Source organism: Rattus norvegicus, chromosome 4 (genome assembly GCF_021556685.1).
Source record: "Rattus norvegicus strain SHRSP/BbbUtx chromosome 4, alternate assembly SHRSP_T2T, whole genome shotgun sequence".
Classification (NCBI taxonomy): domain Eukaryota; kingdom Metazoa; phylum Chordata; class Mammalia; order Rodentia; family Muridae; genus Rattus; species Rattus norvegicus.
The window spans coordinates 70216678-70232280 of NC_141537.1; the positions used below are offsets into that span (position 1 = coordinate 70216678).

Genomic DNA, 15603 nt, shown 5'->3' on the forward strand with positions numbered 1-15603 from the left:
CAGAGTGCAATGGGAATACCTTTTATATTTTACTGATCTTTAAATTAGAAATTGGAGTTTTGTAGCCATGGGGTAGTTCTAGACTTGTGTATCCCTTTATGACTTTTTTCATTTTGGAGTTTATATTTACAGAGAAATATACCACCACTTGGATGTGTTCTAAAGGGACTAGGGAATCACCTGAAAAAACAGAATTGAAGTTGCTGTGATTAAGATGGCATTGTTAGTGCCTTCTCTGTGTGTACCTCCAGCATGGGTCCTCAGAGAATAGGTATTAGATGGTCAGGGCTAGTGAGATGATAGTTTGGTAGTAACGGACTTGCTGCCAAGCTTGATGATCTGAGGTCAGTCTCTGGAAGCCGAATAATGGAGAGAGAAATGACTCATTCTGTCCTCTGACCTTCAGTCTTTTGATTGTATGAGTCATTTGGTTTCTCTTACCATGCGTACTATTGCCATTGCAGCATAAAGTAGTTATCAATAAATGAGTACATTTATGTTTCAGGAGTACTTCATTTTTAGACACACGTTTTGACCTGATTTGACCAACAGGGTATGGTTTACTCACCTGGCTTAAAGGGAAGTTGATGTCTAGTTTTGCAAGCATCTGATGGAGTCCTCTTCTCGTATGGACCATATTGCAACAAAGAAGGAGACGATGTGGGAATACACGGAGGTCAACACAGTTAGCAAGAACAAAACAAGGTGTTACAAAGTAAAGCTGCAGGATTTTAAGCACATTGAATGAGAGCACAGCCAGTCCAGGAGCTAACAGAGTTGGAAGTGCTGAGGACCTGACCCTGTTGAATCCTGTGGGCACAATTCTAACTTATTTTTGTCTACTCTTGTGATATGATAGCTGTGGACGCTGAAACAACTGGCACTCCAGACACTACACTCACCAGGACCACTCTTAACTTTCCCGAATGCCCAGTGCTAAGTGAGGCGGAACGGATAAATTGCATCCCTGACCAGTCATCTAATAAGGTTTGTGTCCTGCATCTTGTTTGCATTAACGAATTCATGTCATGGTGAAATTATTCTCATCTTCCTTCTCTTTGCTTTTCTCCTTCTTTTTCTCCTCTCCTCATTTTTCTTCTCCTCATCTTCTTCCTATTGACTTCACCCCCCTGCCCCATTTCATAGAAAGTTGTGTGTATGACAGCTTTGATATGTAGCTCGCGTAATCTTAACCTGTACTCATGTTTGTAGGGTCAAGGTCAAGGTCAAGGAGGAAGAGCTAGACCATACCCTTGGGTTGCCAGGTTTAGCAAGTTATATCAGAATTTTAGATAAACAATGAGCATATTTTAGTGTAAGGTTTTAGATTTAGTGGAAGTGTATTTCTCTTTCATGGGGCTACAGTCCCATGATTGCAGTCCTCAACTCTCTCCTTGCCTTTCTTGTTGCTGGCAACATGCCATTTCAAAAGGTTATCTGGGATCTACAATAAAGTATCATGCATGTGCACAAAGCCTGATTTAGCCTAAGGACAAAGTTTCAAGAGTTAATACTTTGGAAGGAAGAAGGTAATTAATGCCAGAGTAAAGAACTTACAGGGACATGGCACTTTATTACAGCGTTTCTAGGTAACCAGCTTATGCATATCCAAGAGTATTATGATTATAAAGTCATTGCGTGAGACTGGCCATTCGCATTTAGCAAATCAAAATATCTAGGTGGAAACAGAGTGCCAACTTCTGAGTGAAGTCCGCTCACGTGAAACCACAGATTAGCATTAAATGGAGAGTGGATCCCAGCTGCACGTGCTTCTTGGACACATGTGGTAGCTTCTCTGTACTCACTGTGTTGCGTGTGCATCTCTGGGGATGGCTGAGCAAGACACTCATCTATGAGATTAGCAAAATGTCACGATGAGTCAATTTATGGCTATGTTCCTTTATTACTGAATTTTCATTCCCAGCATCAATCGCCATTGGCCCTCCAGAGACCTCCTCTAATTTCTGAGATTTCAATTTCTTCTCAGTCTACTTACATATACACCAAAACTGCTCTGTGCATGTGCCCTACTGTACTTTTAGCCATTCAGTCTGTATATGGGGTAAAGTTTCTATAGTCTGTTCTATTACTCCAGACTGCTTAGCCTTCTTACACTTCTGTGATCCATGATTTTAGGGACAGCTTTTAATATGGATTTTACTCCCATCATTTATAAGTAGGGCACTGTTACCCTCCTTCTTGATGTAGGCTTTTATTGCCAATCCCACATTTCACTGATGGCAGAGAACAGAAATGTATAATTAAAGTCCAGCTACTTAGCTCAGGAAAAGGATATTAGATAATACTTTTAAACATTTAAAGTTTTCAGGGTTAGGTGTTTTTGTGATTACAAGGGAGAACAAGTTTACACCCTTAACACAATCTTCCACCCTTTTAACCACTATGATAGTCAATTAATGTGAAAGCTGTTGACATATTTTCCATAAACAGTCATGATAATTCTTATGATATTAGAAAGGCTAACTTTTAATATTTGAAAATGCTATTTTCTTTTATAGAATACACACATTGCAAGTTATTTATCAATTCTGAATTTGGCTTATGATGTCCTGTTTCAAATTCCAGTTTCTTTTTTTTGTATATAATACAGATTTAATTTATGTATTCCTAATGAAAGATAGTTTATTAACAAAATTCATTTATTATTTATTTATTTATTTTTTATTACTTTTTTTATTAACTTAAGTATTTCTTATTTACATTTCGAGTGTTATTCCCTTTCCCGGTTTCTGGGCCAACATCCCCCTTCTTTATGGGTGTTCCCCTCCCCATCCTCCCCCCATTGCCGCCCTCCCCCCAACAATCACGTTCACTGGGGGTTCAGTCTTAGCAGGACCCAGGGCTTCCCCTTCCACTGGTGCTCTTACTAGGATATTCATTGCTACCTATGAGGTCAGAGTCCAGGGTCAGTCCATGTATAGTCTTTAGGTAGTGGCTTAGTCCCTGGAAGCTCTGGTTCCTTGGCATTGTTGTTCATATGGGGTCTCGAGCCCCTTCAAGCTCTTCCAGTTCTTTCTCTGATTCCTTCAACGGGGGTCCTATTCTCAGTTCAGTGGTTTGTTGCTGGCATTCCAGTTTCTTACCAATGTATTTAAGTGATCAAGTTTTATGATTTATCAGCAAAGTTTTTGCTCATATAATTATGAGCTTCCACTTAAAAATTACTCTGGGTTTATGTAGCACCCCAGCATAGTCATCAGATGGTTCTAGGGAGAGCTACGAAGTCCTACAAATAAACTTGAAGTTATGCAATGTTTAGATACGGGACCTGAGCACATCAGAGAGGCAGAGCTTCTGCCTCGATTCTCATCCTGGCTCTCCTTTGAAGAACTGTGCCTGGAAGGCTTCACATTTCTTTGTCTACTGTTTCAAGTTATCAGTCAATGAGGCAGTGTGTGTTCAGATAAACATATTCATTAAGCAGTGCTTTTTAACAGTATTACATTCTGTGTTTAAGAACATTTTAAAGATGTATTCTCTGTTGAGAATTTCATACATGTATAATTTTAGTCACACTTACTTTCCCTTTCAACCCCTTTCAGATCTCCTCATATGTCTCCTCCCAAATTTATGTCCTCTATCATCACCAGCCCCCACCACTTTTCTCCACCCTGTATTGATTAAAAACTTTACAGTTATAATCTCAATGGTCATGGGAAATGTTCTCTGAAAATAACTTGTAATCTGATTTGGAGACTTGAAGGACTGGATCATGGAATGGCTGAGAAGGTTTATTTCTTTACAATTCTACTGTTAGATTTTACCTTGACATGGAACAAAGCAATCATGTTAACTTTTAAAACCTTACTCAAAATGAAACGTTATGAAACTATATAATCAACATTTCCCCATGATTCAAGGTTAATTTTATTTATTTTATTGTATACCTATTTATGTGTGTATATGCTGTGTGTTCACATATCTCTGTACGCATGTGGAAGTCAAAGGACAATTTATGTGTTCTCTCCTTCCATCATGTGTATCCTAAGGATTGAAATCAGGTCGTCAGGCTTGGCAACAAGCACTTTTACCTGTAAAGCCATCTTGTTAGGTAAAAATTGACTTCATTTATTTTTAATTTTTACAAAGTTGCTGCACATACAAATGACCAGGACTGATTTTGTGAGTAGATGTTAATTAGAATCTTTTAAAAATTCCTGTTTTTACTTGAAAATAGGACACTTCTCTCATAGAGAGCCCAAGAAACAAGAAGAGTGTTTTAATTTGGAGCACTGACATGAGTGAGTCTTGGGCTGCTATATACTCTTAGCTCAATGACATCACGATTCTGAGAAGTGCTGGGTGACTGTTAGCCTATTGCTTATCATGTAACCTACACTCTCTGGGCTTGACTACATATTACTATCTTAACACTGTTTGTGTTGCTGTAACTGAATACCCAAGTCTGGGTAACTTGTAAAGAACAGAAATTTACTTCTCATATTTCTAGATGCTGGGAAGTTCATAGTCACGGTGATGTAGGCTCTCTTGCTACATTCTCACAGTGGGAGAAGGGAAAAGGCATTGAATCCCATTCACAAGGTGAAGACATCAATGTTTGATTACTGATTAGGGGTCCCTGCTCTTAACATTACACTGAAAATCCCTGAACTCTTGAGACGTGTTCTTTCATTAAACCTGAAACTAGCTTGGGAACCTTAGGTATATGTGGCTATGCCTGGGTTATTCTGTGGGTTTGGGGGATTTGGATTCATTGTGTTTGTACAGTAAATCTTCTTATTCAGTGGCCCATCTCCCCATATATTTGTGACAAAGTAACTACCCCCAACTTAGTGGTACAAAATTAAAATTACTGTATTGCCGGTCATGATTTTATGAAGTTGAGATCTATATCAGGCTTGACTTGATCTTTTTCATGTTGAATGCTGTTGGCTGCAGGTGTGTTACAGAATTCACCTGATGGCTCATCTATCATGATGGAGAGATTCAAGATGAATTCATTCATGTTTCTGTCACCTTGGCCAAAATATCTGAGAAGATGTTTCTACTTGGGCAATTTTTTCCTTTTGTGAAGGCTCTCAGAAACTCTTTAAGAGACCAGAGACTCTTCATTGGCCAGGGCAATTGAATTCCTTTCCTGACAGCTCAGGGCTGCAAAAGATTGGGGCCAGTCTGCCTATCCTCTTACCAGCCAGGCTCAGAAGCGGCATCATGCAGTCTGTTGACCAAATCTCTCATGAGCCAGCCAGACTCAGTGGGATGAGCAGCATCCACTGGTTTATAGCTATATCAACAGTATTAGGCTCTAGTTTCGCTCTTTTATTTTCACCAACTTTTGGTATGAGATACTTCTTCATTTCTCATCTTCTATTGCTCTTAAATGTCAAGACCAGTAAGAGATGGACAGTGTAGAGCTTGATTTTATTTTAAAACAGTAGGGCCAGGATTTGATTTTTCTTCACCTTGTGAGTTCAGCTTAGTCATCTGTGTGTTGGAGCTAAAGCCTAAATATACTCCACCAAGATCCCCATGCACTGAAAGCTTGCAGAGGCTGAATGCCTTGAGTAAAATGGCTTGCCATTCACAAAGACCTCCATAAAGTCTTCCTTTATACTATTATACTTATATTACTAGTTATTTTTAGATTGTTCGAGTGACCTATTCTAATGGAAGTGCTAGGTAAAGAATTGTTATGTTCGGGGCTGGGGATTTAGCTCAGTGGTAGAGCGCTTGCCTAGGAAGCGCAAGGCCCTGGGATCGGTCCCCAGCTCCGAAAAAAAAAAAAAGAAAAGACTTGTTATGTTCCGTGCCTTAGGAGATAATAATGATAAGGAAAAAAGATGGTGTTGGGTAGAGATGCACTTGTTTACAATATTTTGATCCAAGTTTAGTTAAATTCATGGACGTGAAAATTTGTGGCTACAGGAGACTGAATATATGTCTATTACAGAAAAAGTAAAGTTTGCATATTTTTGGTCTATATTTTCTATCGATTACTCAGGGGCGTGTACTTGAAACAATCCATTGTGCACTGTCTCAATTTTATTTCTGTGATATGAAGACCTTTTTCCCCACATATTTTGATTCTTTTTTGGGGGGGGTATGTGTCATATCTGACCCCTGATATCTTTCTGGTGGACTAAAGGGCTTCCTATTAGCTGTGAGGCTGTGTTGAGTTTTGACCTTGTCAGACATGCATTGAATGCTGCCCTTAAATCACCATTCTTCTCACTTACATTTGGGGAGTTTGTGAGCTTAAATATTAGATGCATCTGCTACAGGGTGTGTGTTTTTGTTTTACAGATTTTTTTCTTTGGCTGTAACTAGATACCTTTCTCCCTTTAGCTCATTAATTGTATGAAGCATTGGGTTTCACTGTGGCCTTTTCTTGGTCCCTCCCTCTATTATATGCTCAGCGTGATTCCTTCTGTGACCTTCTGATTTCACCTTTCACTGTTACATCCTTTCCCTCATTAAATCCATATAGGAGAGAAAATGGTCAACATCCATTTTTTTTGTGAATCTGTGTCTTCGTTCAACATCATTTATCTGTTTATTTTTTGAGACAGGGTCTCACACATGCATCATCATATGGCCTTAAGGTCACTGTAGATGAAGGTGACCTTGATTTTCTGATTTTTCTAATTCACCACCCTAGTATTGGGATTGTAAGCATAAATTACTGTTCCTGGACTATGATCCTAGGGTGTGAAGTCACCAGGGACTGAAGCTTTGTGCATGCTAAGCAAGCACTTTATCAACCAAGTCCCACTGTCAGCCCCCATCATGAGGTCTCCAGGTATTCAAGCTACATGGTGCTCGTCATGAATGCTTTACTTAGGGATTTTTTTCTTTCTGTTTGTGCTTTACTCTCTGCCTTCTTCCTTTCCTTACTCTGGGGTTAGAGATTTCTTCCTCACCCTGGTTATTTGTTCGTTCCCTGATGAATTAGTAGTTACACATTCTGTACTGTTTGGGCAGTATCTGTTAAACATTAATTCTCACATTGAACTTGGCATTATGTATCCGAAGTCTACTTTCCTTCTGTGAGCCTTTCTCCCTCCACGTCACTGTTCTGTTGTCACAGCGTCCTTCAGCAGTTGTTTCTCTAGGTGTCCCATCACTTCAGACCATTCCCTATCAATGTCTCCTGCGTCTCCTCTTATTTCTCACTGTTGCTCAGCTCCATTGGAGGAGCTGGTGTTTCTGAGTCAACAAACAGAAACTTTATATCCTCATTACTCCTTCCCAGCACCTTTTCCTTTTTTCCCTCTTATCTGAGGTTTCATCTGAATGAGTTTCGAAAGGAAACAACAGAAGTGCAATTGTTGGTTCAAGTTTATATCACAGTAAAATTTGCTCCCACAGCAAGAGATGCATCTTTTTTTTTCACTCTCAAAACAGATTGGACATTCCTACTTCGGAGATCCAAGACCTGGAATGCTCCAAAATCTAAAAGGTTTTGAGTACTGACATGATGCTGCAAGTCATGAAACATTGTTTCATGGCGGTGGTGGGGGATGTAAATGTGTTTTACAAGTGCTGGGGCTATGGTTGGGTAGTGTAGTGCTTGCCTACCTTGCAAGAAGTCCTAGGTTCAACACCAGTACTACAAAGGGAAAGGGATCCAAAAAGTCTTTCACTGTCGGGTTATGTATATTATTATTTAAACACGATGAACTTTGTGTTTAGAGCATTCTGTCCTTAAAATATTTTATCATGTAAATATAAATAATCCAAAATTGTGAGAAAAGAATCTGAAATTCAAACCATTTCTTGTTCCAAGCCTTTTGGATAAGGAATACTTAACTTGTATTGGCTATTCATATAAAAATTATTTGATTCAATGCAATCATTTGTTTATAGCACCAGTTTTTTTTTTACTTGCCATTTGCAGGATATTGACATATTTTCAGTAACGCATATCTAGTGATACTCAGAACATGGGGAAAAAATGAAATGGAGAGTTTTGGCTTTCATTTCTCTATTGCTAAGAAATCTCTGGCAGGAATTTCACATATGTAACACTTCACTCTGTGGACTTTGAGTTCTATATCTGTAAAGCAATGTGACGGGATATATCAGTCATCTATTGCCATGGAACAATTATCCTCAAAGGAAATGGCTTAATGGAACAAGGTGTATTTTCTCATGGTTTCTATATTGAAAATATGGCTGGCTTTGGTTTGGTTGGGTAACTCTACCTTTGAGATTCTCAGAAGCTGCATTAAAAGTGTCTACTGATACCATGTTGACCCTTATAACTTAACCATGTGGGTTGTTGTCATGACTTTTGTCTATGGAGTTGTTACGCTGAGAATCCTGCATTGAGTTCCTTGATGCATGGTTCCTTTTATGATATTACAGATTGCTTTTCCTGTAGCAGGGACTCCAGTGGAAAAACTGAAAAAGAGTGAGCAAAGCCAAAGCTACCTCTGTTTGTAGTACAGGCAAAAGTAGGAAGTGTTATACAACTGTTTCCTATTAGTTGTAAGACAAAAGCTACCTTCTGTCTGTAGGACAGACAGAATCTAGGGAGTATCACTTCACTGTTTCCTATTAGTTGCAAAGCACTAGTGTCAAGCCCACACATACAAGGACAGATTTTTTGCACTGTTAGGGTTTACCCTCTGTGTTTCCCCTAAATTAGGTACATGAGGAAAGAGACTTCCACTTGACTCAGACATCAACCATGGTATAGGCAGGTACATTACTTGAGGCAAAATTATATGCTATTTGGTTTGTTAAGGAAAGATTACTGTCTTGTGGGGAGTTGAGATACTTGTCACATGTGGAATATATATATATATGTATATGTATATATATGTGCATACATAGTACATACATACATATATACACACATACATACAGATGTGTAATATATAGATTTAAAAGCTTTCTTCTTTGAGTCTTAAAAAATATACTATGGCCTTTCCACCTAGTCCCTCTGAAAGTTCCAACAAGACAGAATTGGAAACACCCTTAGACAAGATAGACCTGGGGACACCCTTAGACCTTATTTGTCTTGACTTCACATGTGGACTTCTGCTATTGCATTTGTATGTTGAGTCTATTTAGTTCATACATAGAGATATACAGCAAATGCTGTTACCCATACACAAATAAACAGTATATAAAGTTAAATCAAAATTGGTTTGATTTGAAAGTGTCTGAAGAGAGTTGATTGCAGTCTTTTTATATTTTGTTATCCTTACAATTCAAAGATAATATGCATGAGTCTTCATTTATATTTTGGGATACCAGTGATGTAGCTAGAATTTTAAAATATATTTACTGCTTTTGTGCATAAAACATACCTTGAGTTTCTTATACCATCTCGTAAGAACACTGACAAGAAAAGTTGTAGAAGTTCTGTCCCTTGGTATTCTGCTTGGGGTCTCATTTGTAAACATGACGTTGTTGATATCACAATCTCAGATGAACTGACTAGTATTTCCTAAAAGGTAATGTCCTATTACTAAACGGAGTTGATCAGTCTAATCTCTGTTTCAGGATACATGTGACCAGCGTGGCTGCTGCTGGGATCCTCAGGGATCCATCAGTGTTCCTTGCTACTTTTCCAGAAATCATGGCTACAAAATGGAGAGTGACCTTGCAAACACAACTGCAGGTATGCTAATTGTAGAACCCTAGACCTGGAGGCTTGGCCCCTTCCTAGGGGAAATCTGCAGCAGCACTGTCACACTGCCTATGGGACAAAGGTAGGCACTGCTCTTATCAGTAATTAGATCCTATTTGGCATAAAGGAGCAATTACCCTCTGCCTTAGGAATTCAGAGATTGTTTCTGTTTCCAACTTCACCTTTTCTTTGTATATCTCATTTTCTTTGTATATGAAGATTTATTTCTTTTTCTTTTTCTTTATTCTTCTCCCATACAATATACATCCTGACCACAGACTCCCTTCCCTCAGCTCCTTCCAGCCATTCCCCCATTTGCTCTCTCCCCCAGATAGATCCACTGTTTCTTTACTTCCATTCAGAAAAGAACAGGCCTCACAGTGATATCAACTGCACATGGCATAACAAGATGCAACAAGACTAGGCACAAACCAAGGCTGTAGAAGGCAACCTAGTAGGAGGAAAGAGGACTCTTAGCAGGCTAAAGAGTAAGAGATACTCCTCTCCCATTGTTTAGATGTCCAACAAACACTCCAAGCTAAACAACTGGAGCATGTATGTGGAGGTCTGGCTTTATTTTTATATACATTCATGACTCCATGTAATTATCATGACCATTTTTGTTCTCAAGTTTACTATTATTAAGGTCTAGAATTTGAAGTTAATAATCCCCAAGACTCCTTACGACTCTATTCTGGTGTCGTTTTTGTGAAATGGAAAGAGTTTTGTAAGCATGCTTAAGAAGTTACCTAGTTAATGTCAGTCTTCATGGGCTAATATTCTTCCTATCCCTAAGCAAAGAGCACCATGATGAGCCTTCTGGGGTGAGAGTGGCAGTGAGTACTAGTGTGGAGACGTCCCTAGTGTAAAGAAGAGGTGGGTTCTTCAAGGCTGCAATATTCAGTTGTTGTTTATTTGAGGACATGACTTCAGTGTACAGGATGCTCTGGAATGAAGTGAGAACATAACTGAGAAAAAATAATAATTGGAGACATAAAGTTGTGTGATCTACATCCGAGGGCTGATGAGCATGAAGCCCATGAGTTAGTTCTTTGGGTTATGATTTCATGCAGTTTTCATAGAAAACGGATGTGTTTTTATAATGTATTAAGTTAGCTTCAGGGTCCAGCTCAAGCTGAGATGTATATATGAGAGCATATGTATCTATATATTCCCTTCTTGGGGAAACAAAAGTGTTTGTTTCCCTGCCACTTTGACCAAAATTTTAATTTTATGTAGCCATTCTGTGCAAATTTAGAGAACCAACTCTGAACATCATTTTCTTTTCCACATGTTAGGATTCACAGCTGCACTGAAAAACTTAGCTTCTGCACCTGTGTTTGGAAATGGCATCGAAAACATCCTGCTTACAGCAGAGTACCAGACATCAAATCGCTTCCATTTTAAGGTTGGAGTTTGAATGCTTTTAAAAATCTTTTACAACCTTGTAACTGCGGTTCCCGCAAAGGAGAGCATTTTGTAGTTATGCGATGCTGGTTTGCGGAGGCTCTTCAATAGCTTTCTTTCTGCGTTGGAACTTCCTCAATACAAACTGAGTTTACCAATGAGCTTCAGTTTCTATTTGTTTGTCATGGATACAGTGAAAATTGTAGAAGGGAACAAGATGGTGCCACAGCTTTGAACTTTCTAGGGGCAATCCATGTCTTCGGAATCACAGTGTACCTCTACCTAAAGACTGATGTATGCCCAACGAATAAATGTATGAAGGTGGCAAATATAGCAATCACATTACTTTAGATATAATGTCAGTTTAATTACTGTCCAATTTCTAGTACCATCTGAATAAGAAGTACGGAAAGATAGGTAAGTTTTCATTTGGACTTTGTTTCTATTCTTCTCTCTGTGCAGTTGACTGACCAAACCAAGGAGAGGTATGAGGTGCCCCACGAGCATGTGAAACCCTTCAGTGGAAATGCTGCTTCTTCCTTGAACTACAATGTTGAGGTCTTCAAGGAGCCATTTAGCATCAAAGTCACCAGAAAAAGCAATAACCGTGTGCTGTACGTTTTGGAAACTTGGGTACCTCTCTTATCCCAGGTCGCTATCTGGTCCGGGAGATGCCCTCTACCACCTCACCCCTGTCAGTTGCAGATTTCCATTCATTTTTATGGCCATCTAGTTACCTCTCCTGTCCTTCCCTACACCTGATCCTGAAACCCCCATTACCCTCTCCATCCCCCTCCATACCAGTTCCCCCCCTCCATCTGTCTCTTATGACTGTTTTACTCCCCTTTCTAAGTGGTATTCAAGCTTCCTTACTTGGGCCTTCCTTCTTGGTTAGCTTTTTTGGGTTTGTGGACTGTAACATGTTGCCTGCATTTTATGGCTAATATCCATTTTTAAGTTAGTGCATACTGTGCATGTCCTTTTGGGACTGGGTTACCTCCCTCAGGATGATATTCTCAAGTTTCATCCATTTGCTTCTAGCAGATGTTCAGCTTGACCTTCGTGTGGGTCCTGAACAACTGGAATGGGGGCTATTCCAGGAGCTACTGCCTGTCTGTGGGATATATTCTCCTAGCTGGATTGCCTTGTCTGGCCTCAGTGGGAGAGGAAGCACCTAGCCTTGCAGAGACTGGGATGTCAGGGTGGGGGACGACCCAGGGGCCAACCACCCACTCAAAGCTAAAGGGGAGGGAGTTGAAGGAAACGTTATGGAGGGGTGACTGGAATGGATTCAGTGAACAAGATGTAAAGTGAATAAGTTAAAAAAATAACATTTTAAAAAGTTTGGAAACATATCAAGGGGAAGTGGCAGTAGGAAGATGATGACAAGGGGAAGAGTATAAACTGCTGACCTTACTGTGCTCCAAGTGTGTACATGTGCATGTGTGCATGTGCATGTATAGTCTTCCTTCTTTTTAATTCCTCTGCACATTTCTTTTCTCTTTTGTCCATCTACCTAATCATATGAGTACCAATCAAGACTTATATTAAGGGTCTATGATTGTTTGAATACAGTGCTCTGGTTATGTTGTAATGTGTCTAAGGAAGAAGCAATGGTCATACCACAGTGATACCTGCCTTGGAGACTTTTTCTCTTTTGGTATCTTTGGGGACATGTCAGAGGAAGGCTTGGAAAGAGAGTGTTGTGTTGGCGAGTTGTGGAAAACACTTGTCTCTGCACTGTGTCCTTCTCTCCCTACTTTTCAATCAAAGCTGTGCTTCCCTCCCATGTTTAGGTTTGACTCAAGTATTGGGCCCCTCCTCTTCTCTGACCAGTTCCTGCAGCTCTCCACCCACCTGCCAAGTGCTAATGTGTATGGTCTGGGTGAGCATGTGCACCAGCAGTACCGGCATGATATGAATTGGAAGACCTGGCCTATGTTTGCCAGAGATACAACCCCGAATGAGGTAAGCTTTTAGGCTCCTTCCCTCTGAATAACACAACCTTAATCTTGAGGGTCACATGGTATAATTGTTTAGAGTGGAAATCTGGAGTGAGACTTATCAACTATATGATTCACGGCAAGATGATACTTCTTTGGGTGTTTGGTTCCTCATCTATAAAATTGGAGTATTGACATGTGCTTACCTAGCTCATTCAGGGTGTGTGAAACTTAAAGTGGGGTTCATATACTCATCTTATAGTTGGTGATAAGGGTTAAATGACTGAAAGATATAAAGTATCTAGAAGCATTAAGTGTCACATAAAACATGATCAATAAATTTCCCATTGAAATCAAGTTAAGAGCCCAGGGTAAACTGTTTTTCAGGCAGCAGAGACAGCATCTAATCCTCACTCTGGTTCACTTAAGCACTTGTTTCACTAATATCTATCAGAAAAGTGGAAAATGTGTTGAGGGAATGGTTTATGTGGAGCAGCTGGTGATGACCTAATCCGGAGCTTTAGACCTTTGCTGGCCATGGTGTAAAGCATGAACAAGACCAAGGGGCAGTGTGGACTTTCAGCCCCAGTAGGACTCTGTATGGTGGTTATTTGTGTTAAAACTCAATAGACCGCTTGCATATAAGGTTAAGTTGGGATCAGGCAAGCCTCTTTGAGAAGACACATTCTACGAACTGTCGTTTCAGAATTCTTATCTTTTCATATTTTAACGAAGTCAAGACCTCCATATTCATACTTGGATTGTCACTTGTTATCCTCTGAACAGAAATCTGAACTCATACAGTTCACTGGCATCTTCATGGGCCACGATGTGATATTTAGACTAACCATAAATGCTTATTTTCCAACTGTCTTCTACAGGACGGAAATAACTTGTATGGTGTGCAAACATTCTTCCTGTGCCTTGAAGATAATAGTGGATTGTCCTTTGGGGTGTTCCTGATGAACAGCAATGCCATGGGTAAAGGACAATGGAATAGTCTCAAACAAACAAGCGCAGGATGTATCAGTGACCCCTTTCCAGCTCTGTGTTTAAATGCGGGAATCCACCTTACAGTCTTTAAAGCATGGCTTTGGGAGGGTTGTGTTCGCTGGCTTTATGTCCTTACCTTCTTGCCTAATGGAATCTGTGTGCAAAATGGTTCTTCTGGCTTCTCAGCTACGCAGTCTGTTGCTTGCATTGGAATGTTTGGTGTTACAAAGTTCAGATAACTCTTCCTTTAATCTACTGTAAGACAGGTTCTTGAGCATGATCCCCACCCCCCCCCCCCTTAGTCCTACATTAAATTGTCTTGCCTGACAGTTCTAGTATAGTCACTACATAGGAAGAGAGATAGATCAACATCTGCCAAGGTTAATGGTGGGCCTAGGATATTTAGTCTTACCTCTCAATTGAGAATTGTTGGTTTAGATCAGTGCTACTCAAAGATATGGTTCACACAGCAGCCATGTAAGATGAACATAGACCTTGAGAGTAGGCATTGATTTAGCATCCAAAGGTCTGCATAAGTCTTTTTTCACAGTCAATTCTATGCTGTTTTGTAGATACACCATTCAATAGAATAACTCTTAAATTTTATTTTCTTCTATTTTAATCTTTTAAGAGGTTACCCTTCAGCCTACCCCAGCAATCACATACCGCATCACTGGGGGAATTCTGGACTTCTATGTGTTTTTGGGGAACACACCTGAGCAAGTTGTTCAAGAATACCTAGAGGTAAATATGAAATCATGGTTATCCTATGTAGCAAATATTTGAGAGATGTAAGCTTATACATATGAGCTAGACACACTCGAGCTGATACATTTAAGACATAGGACAGACTTCATCTATGCAATAGGAATTTCTTTATAAAGTTTTTATGTTATTAAAAACTGTGAAAGAATATAAAGATACACCAAATGTGGCCTTACTCTTAAGACGAGATGTACAAGTTGATTAACATTATAACATTAATGACTCAATGCACTGGAAACTGAATACATTTTGTGCCCTAAATCAATGTATCAGAAGGCTTTGTTTTAAAAAGTATTGTGCTGATGAGGTGATTTAATTGGTAAATTGCTAGCCACATGAGCAAGAGGACCTGTGTTCATATCCTCAGCACTTATGTAAAAGGCAAGGTGCACACCTGTAATCTCCCTGGTGTGACAAGAGACAGGGGAATTCTTGGGATGAGCTCACCAGCCATTAATACAGTGGGACCAATCAGTGACTTCCAAGTTCAATGTCAGAGAGACCCAGTCTTAAAATTAAGATAGAGAGCAGCTAAGGAAGACACGCAACATTAGCCTATGTCTCCCCCCCCCAACTCCCATGCACCCTTACCGTATGCATGCTAACTTTCATTTAACATATTTCTTGTAGCTCATTGGGCGGCCAACTCTGCCTTCATACTGGACACTTGGGTTTCAGCTCAGCCGGTATGATTATGGAAGCCTAGATAAAATGAAAATAGTTGTGGAGAGAAACCGTGCAGCACAACTCCCTTATGTAAGTAAGCTTGAGCACAGTTCCCTGAAATCCAGGGAGGGAAGAACAGGAACAGCCTCTGCCTTCCCCATACTTTCTCTTTGAGGTTTTTTCTTCTGTTTTGGGTAATAACATGAT

At 39.8% G+C, this 15603-nt stretch overlaps 1 protein-coding gene across 5 annotated transcripts in view; it reads left to right on the top strand.

Moving 5' to 3' along the window:
* The window catches only part of Mgam (maltase-glucoamylase), a 154100-nt gene that overhangs the window by 13200 nt on the left and 125297 nt on the right, over positions 1-15603 (top strand). For all 5 annotated transcript variants that reach the window (NM_001427451.1, XM_087655469.1, XM_087655470.1 and 2 more), the window contains 8 exon segments: positions 860-987; positions 9496-9613; positions 10921-11030; positions 11492-11643; positions 12826-12997; positions 13854-13953; positions 14597-14709; positions 15361-15486. In NM_001427451.1, the coding sequence (NP_001414380.1) occupies positions 860-987; positions 9496-9613; positions 10921-11030; positions 11492-11643; positions 12826-12997; positions 13854-13953; positions 14597-14709; positions 15361-15486 (1019 nt within the window).